Source organism: Aegilops tauschii, chromosome 7 (assembly GCF_002575655.3).
Source record: "Aegilops tauschii subsp. strangulata cultivar AL8/78 chromosome 7, Aet v6.0, whole genome shotgun sequence".
Lineage (NCBI taxonomy): Eukaryota > Viridiplantae > Streptophyta > Magnoliopsida > Poales > Poaceae > Aegilops > Aegilops tauschii.
In genome coordinates this window covers 162,976,977-162,983,408 of record NC_053041.3, presented here as the reverse complement: position 1 = coordinate 162,983,408, position 6,432 = coordinate 162,976,977, and the positions used below count along the sequence as shown (strand labels likewise).

The 6,432-nt window shown below is 46.8% G+C and overlaps 1 protein-coding gene across 14 annotated transcripts; it reads right to left on the bottom strand.

The window, feature by feature from the left end:
• Positions 1–2,577: 2,577 nt before the first annotated feature.
• LOC109734078 (proteasome subunit beta type-3) lies at positions 2,578–6,035 on the bottom strand. Of its 14 annotated transcripts, none has more exons than XM_020293306.4 (6): positions 5,633–6,026; positions 5,349–5,530; positions 3,890–3,912; positions 3,659–3,731; positions 3,097–3,273; positions 2,578–2,775 (listed from the first exon to the last, which is right to left on the bottom strand). In XM_020293306.4, the coding sequence occupies exons 1-4, from the start codon at positions 5,672–5,674 to the stop codon at positions 3,670–3,672; spliced, it is 309 nt and encodes a 102-aa protein (XP_020148895.1). In that variant the 5' UTR covers positions 5,675–6,026; the 3' UTR covers positions 2,578–2,775; positions 3,097–3,273; positions 3,659–3,669. The 14 variants fall into 14 exon arrangements, 13 of the variants coding, with proteins under 13 accessions (XP_020148895.1, XP_020148896.1, XP_073361800.1 ...); XM_020293307.4 differs by having other exon boundaries at positions 3,097–3,267; XM_073505699.1 differs by having other exon boundaries at positions 3,853–3,912; positions 5,633–6,021.
• Between the last annotated feature and the right edge of the window lie 397 nt (positions 6,036–6,432).

The window sequence follows — 6,432 nt, the reverse complement described above, 5'->3', positions numbered from 1 at the left end:
GATTTGGGCTACAAGTAAAGCTGACTCATCCAGCTCTGGATAAGATTTGCTCTCATTGTCTTCGCTCGAAGACATAGGATTTGGTTGAGCATCACATCAGTCACTCTGACTTTGTTCACTTGGACCCCACTTAACAGTACGGTGGTTCCTATGACTCAATCAAAGAAGAAAAGGAAACTACAAAACAACTATGTCTTTGTACTCCATAGTCTTCACGTGATGTCTTCTCATGTCATAAGCTTATCTTCATAGACCACCATTGTCTTCAATGTCTTCACACATTTTTAGGGGTCATCTCTGGTAGGTAAACCGAATCAATAAGGGACTACTACCTGTGTTATCCTGCAATTCTCACAAACACATTAGTCCCTGAACCAAGTTTGTCGTCAATACTCCAAAACCAACTAGGGGTGGCACTAGATCCACTTACAATACCACGTGCTCGGGCGGAGAGTGCCAGCCCGAGAGCAAGTCATCGGGCGGGGCAGCGGATCCGGGGCGGCGACGGGTGATGATGACGAAGAGCCTGCCGCCTCTGAGGCCGCAGGGGACGCCGGAGGCGTCGCGGGCGTCAGGGACGCCGAGGGCGTGGCGGGTGCCGGGGACGCCGAGGGCGTCACGGTCAGGGAAGACGACTTGAGGGGGGACGGCCCCTGAGGCAGCCAAACGGGGAGGAAATCGACCCATGGCGCGGGGGCGCCCTCAAAGCTGGGAGGCGGCCCAAGAGAAGCACACGGGCGGCCGTCACCAAGCTCGGGCAAGGCCGCAACAGCCGAAGATGCCTGCTGAAACGGAAAGACCATCTCATCAAAGTAAACGTGTCAGGAAGTGATCACTCGATGTGAGATAGGATCATAGCAGTGGTAGCCTTTGGTGTTGGGGGGTAGCCGAGAAAGATGCAGGGTAGCACAAGCAACCGAAGATGCGTAGCTCAGCATAGGAGGGTGGCGTGCCGAACAAAAGGTGATGAGGTGCAAAATTCCCGCGAGTGCGACAGGGATGAAAGTTGATGAGTAGTGATGCAGTGGCAAGCGCGTCGGGCCAAAAATGTGGCGGCACATTGGCGTGAAAGAGAAGCGTGCGGACGTAGTCATTAAGAGTGCGAAGCACGCGCTCAGCGCAGCCATTCTGTTGCGAAGTGTACGGGCAAGTGAGATGAAAAATCGTGCCGTGTGTGGCGAGAAGGTTGCGGATGGCAAGATTATGAAACTCCTTCCCGTTGTCTGTTTGCAACGCATGGATGGGACGCCCAAACTGCATGGAGACATAAGAGTAGAAAGCGGTGAGAGTGGCAACAACATCCGACTTTCGCCGCAACGGGAAGGTCCACACATAGTGCGAAAAATCATCAGAAATAACAAGATAATAAAGATAGCCCATGTTACTTGCAACAGGAGAGGTCCAAACATCACTATAAATTAACTCAAATGGGTATGATGCAACATGGGATGAAGTACTAAAAGGAAGACGAACATGTTTGCCGAGGCGACAAGCATGCCAAGTGTGATCGTCGATCTTATTACACATGAAGGAAAAACTCCGAAGAATATGACGAAGGGTGGCGGTGTTGGGATGTCCTAGACGAGCATGCCAAAGGTCCACTCCGGTGGAAAGCGCCATGGGTGCAGCGACGGAGGAGGTGGATGAGTGGACCGGGTAGAGCTCGTCGGGGCTGTCATATCGGTGGAGCACCATCCGGGTACGGGCATCCTTAATAGAAAAGCCAAACATGTCAAATTCAACGGTGATGGGATTTTCACGTGTAAGAGAACGAATGGAAACAAGATTTTTAATGATGTCAGGAGAGACAAGTACATTGGAAAGATCTAATGGCATGGAGTTAGATGGAAAAGCAGCATGACCGACATGAGTAATGGGCATGGAGGAACCGTCGCCCATGGTAATGCGAGCAGCGGTGTGAACAGGGTGAGCGGCAAGAAGGTTATCGGGGTTGGCGGCCATGTGAGCCGTGGCTCCGGTGTCCATGTACCAGTCGCCACACTACAAGAAATATCTCAACTTGCGACCATCACTATTGGTCACTGAAAGGTCATTGTTTTTCATTTGCGACCTTTTTTGACCAAAAACAGATGGTCAAAAGCTGACAGTCGTAAACTGAAATTAACGACCTTCTTTGTGAGAAGGTCGTGGAAGGCCACGACCAAAACAAAAGGTCATGGATTCTATGACCTTCTATTTTGGTCGCTGGCTGTCCGTCCAGGCCATGTCGGATCCGACGTGGCAATCTGACATGGCAAAATTGCGACCAATTGAGAAGGTCGATGATAAGATTCAGCCCGGTCCATTTCGATGTCTATATGGGCCGAGCCCAACAATTCAGCCCATTTAGTATATTTATTTCTGTTAATTTTTGTCAGCTACATGGGCCAAGCCCAATTGGTCAGCCCGTCAATTTTTATGCACGTTTGGCCTTTCAAGAATATAGGTACAATTTTGTGCAGCCCATTTCTAGTTTACATTCAGCCTTTTTATACATTGAAATAATAATTCAATCCTGGAGTTGGTCCAGTACTCTTTTCAGCCAGCCCATTCACATATTTGTACAAATGATCCTCCTTTCCGACAAATTTTGCAAATAATTTCATATTTCAGCACTAAATATGTTTACATTACAAGCCATAAAGCCCTACAAGATAGTATCACTTGTTCCTATACAAAACTATCAAATGATACGTACAACAAAACATAATACAGAAAATTTAGTTCAACAAAAATAAGTTTTCTTCCTCTTCCATCTTCCAGAACACACAACACCTGTGAAAATAAAGATGCCACAACAAAAATGGAAGGATAAGCCATTAGAAGCATAATGAATACAAGGGAAACAATCAAACTAGAGAAATGAAATGCACGCACTGTGAAAATTTCAACAGCACAAATATTTTTTATATTACCATAAAAAACAAAAATGTAATCTGATTCCATAAGACATATGGCATTATCAACAAGACAAAGAAAAATTTATAGTGCCAGCTCGGGAAGGCAAAGCATATTTTACAGTGCGAGCTTAGGATGCCACCATGCACACTCCAACAAACACTAAACGGTGGAGAAGAGAGCAGGACACAACTGTACCTGGAAATGCTGCTAGCCAGCGACAAAAGTAAGTTGGTCGAAGCCAAAGAGGGGTCTGCCAAAGGAGCCAACCATGCAGACGAGGATGAGGTAGTCGCTGATCTTCTCCAGGTTCTCAATGATCTTGTCCTCGAAGTTCTTCCACTCCAGGTTGTCCCGCTGCAGCTCGCCCTACACCTCCCAGAAACAAACAATTCATATCAACAACTGCATAGATCATCCCTTGTTTACTTATCTAGACCAGACACTACTACTTGTTTGCTTATCTAGACCAGACACTACTACTATTTGTGAATATAGCAAATGTAAAAAGAATGTAAATGGTAAACAACACTTGAGAATATAGCAACAGATTTAGCATCACACAAATAGTATCACAATGCTACAAGCAGCTATTAGGATAAAGTAGAGCTTCTACATTACATAGTCAGATATGAAGGACCAAGCAAACTGTTTCAGAAAAGACAAGTTACAGGGAAATCATGTATTGACCATCCTACAGGTAGCAAGGGCATAAAGATAATCACTTAACAAGCAGTACCAACATGAGTAAATCACATACCAAAGTGCAATCTAATATCTCAGCTGCGAAAACACCATATCAAGATTCCGTACAGACAGAAAAAGAGCATGCGCTGCAGGACATATAAATATACCATGAGCATTATTCCTATAAGGGAAATCCCTTTAAATATTACAAACATGCCGATGTGTACTAATCAGCCAGTGTAGTGTCATGGCTACCCGAGGAATCACCTAAACACACGGCCTCAAAGAGGATGGCAAGCGCTACCTGCACTAGAGTCACCATGTTGCCTGTAATTCGATCAAGACAAATACAATCAGTATCAGGATCAGAGGTTCAGAACAAGAATAGTGAAGGTATTTATGATATAAACAACAAGGAGATGATGCAAACTCTAACGAAGTAGGCACTGAGTAACAACAACTCCATTAAACTTAAGCTGCTGCTTCCAGCATATACTAAATGGAACCAGAAGTATGTTGACTACTAGACAACCATGAATGATGCCCAGGAAAAGAGAATGCACAAACACAAACGATAGAGCCACTAATTAACCACAAGTGAGTTATCTTAGAGGTGCTAGTCAAGAACTTGGAACTAGTATAGCAAGATAGATTACAAAAAAACAATTCAGCGTAAACCATTGCAAGCATGACGAGGTATTTAATCTTTTCACCTGCATTGCAATTTTCAGGATATGGAACCAGCCACTAAGCAAAGCTTAGGCGGAACATTCTTTAGGACGAGCTAATTCAATAATAAGCATATCATGGACTGGAACAATCTATACCACTATGGATGTTGTTTTCCACTATATATCTCCAACAATACCAATAGTATCAAACTTAAAAAGAAATGCTTGACTAGATAGCTAGTTTCTGAAAAGACAAGGCATTAAGAGGTATCATCATTCTTTTAATAACTTGCATTGCAACATTCATGATCAATAGCTATGCACAAATGCAAGAAAATCTACACGAACTGCCTGGCTCTCTTAAATATTTTCTTCAAGTGGTTTCTTTATAGCTGGGTATATGTTGCAGTTGACAAAAGAAGATGTATTTGTAGTTGCCTGCCACTCTGGCATGATTATGTGCATCGTGTAATTGACTATTTGTGCTTCAGAGCCGCAGTGAGCAGTGAGCTATGTACAGACATGAACTCTAGTATCCGGCAGATCAGAAGAGGGAGGACAGAACATGAACAACCTTCCATGGCATCATGTACTAAACCTACAACATTCTGATTGTCCCATTAAAAACAAAAATTCCAATGGATTAAGCCACGTTTATACTAAACCTACCATATATTCCCATCTAATTTATTCCAATGGATTATGCCACGTTGGTACTGAACCTACAACATTCTAATTACCTGCAACAAATCAGTAGCATACATGACATCAAAGGGATGCAAACTAGATAATTTAGTAGTCTTCTACAACACAGAACAGTAGGCATTCTAACTTGCAGCAGCAAATCAGTAGCTAGATGACCACCAACAACGCAAATCAGCTCGAACAAATCAACAATCAGTCAGTCAGTTAGGTGTAAGCTGCCCATGTGTACAGAAATAAGAACATGTGGATCAATATGCATTATCAGCAACAGAAATTGACCCTAGCTAATCCGGCTGTAGCTCATCCATGGCAGGGAACCACATCACATGTCAGTCAAGGGAAACCAACATCAACCAGAGGCAAAAGGGGGCGGGCGGGGCGGCTCACAATGTCTGGGCGTCGGTGGTGAGGCCGGAGAGGCTGATGTAGAGCTTGCCGTGGATCTTGAAGGCCCGTTGGAAGTCGGTGGCGATGGTCTGCAGCTGCACACCGAGGTGGTAGTCACTGGCGATGGCGAAGCAGTTCTTCCCCACCATCTCCACCACGGGGGAGCCATTGTACTCGAAGATCTGCGCGGGGGCGAGGGGAGCGGGCCATCAGGCAGGCTGGGAAATCAATATCTTCCCCACCAGAGGTAGGTAGAAGAAGAAGAAGAAGGTCAGGGGTCTAACCTGCTGCAGCACATCTTGCAGGCTCGTCATGGCCATGGCCATGGGAGGAAGAGATGGGCCACCTCGACAGCGGTGGCTCCTCCGCACTGACCGGAGAGGAGATGAGCAGCGGCATCTGGGGCGAGGAAGAAGGTCGGCGCGGGAGCAGCCGTCTCTGTCGCCGGATTGGGGTCGCCGAAAGTGTAGGTGGTGGACCTGTCGATCTGGATCGAGGAGAGGGAGGCCACGCACCGAAGGGGAGGGAGGGAGGGGCAGAGCATGGGGATCTTGGAGCGCACTGGATCTTGCTGGAGGGGAGGGAGGAGAGCGAGGGGAGGAGTGGGTGGCGGCGAGGGGAGGGGAGGTGGGAGGGATCGGGGAGCGCTAGGGTTCGCGGGGGACGAGGGAGGAGTGCGGGCTGTGGTCTGTGGGTTGTTGGGCTAGGTGGGGGTAAGAAGGTGAGGAGGGAGCGCTGCCGTTGGATCCGGGTGGATCATGATCCCGTGACGTGCCTGTGAACCAATCAAAACAGAGTACATGTGTGCGACGTCCATGACCATCTAAGTAGGTCGTAATCGGCTAAAAATAAAATGCAGATCTCTTTGGCTAAGAGAACCGACTCTTTTGGCGCCGTCCGTCGGCGGTGAGGAGGGTCGTCGGATCCCGCATGTGTGGATCGTTTTAGCTTTAGGTTTTAGGGTCCTAGTAGCTTAAATAGGTTTTTGGATCATTCGACGTCTCGACTTCGGGGGCGGGGGTGGGGGCGGCAATACTGAATAAAGAAGCTCTGGATTTTTATCCGGCAAGGCCGCCAGCAAGGA

Coding starts and splice junctions, on each gene's coding strand:
- LOC109734078 (XM_040397064.3), bottom strand. CDS start 5,674: ATGGCCATGGCCATGACGAGCCTGCAAGATGTGCTGCAGCAG. Junction 5,531..5,632: donor TGCAAGATGTGCTGCAGCAG/GTTAGACCCCTG, acceptor GCCCCCGCGCAG/ATCTTCGAGTACAATGGCTC. Junction 3,268..5,348: donor ACCACCGACGCCCAGACATT/GTGAGCCGCCCC, acceptor TGGGAGGTGTAG/GGCGAGCTGCAGCGGGACAA.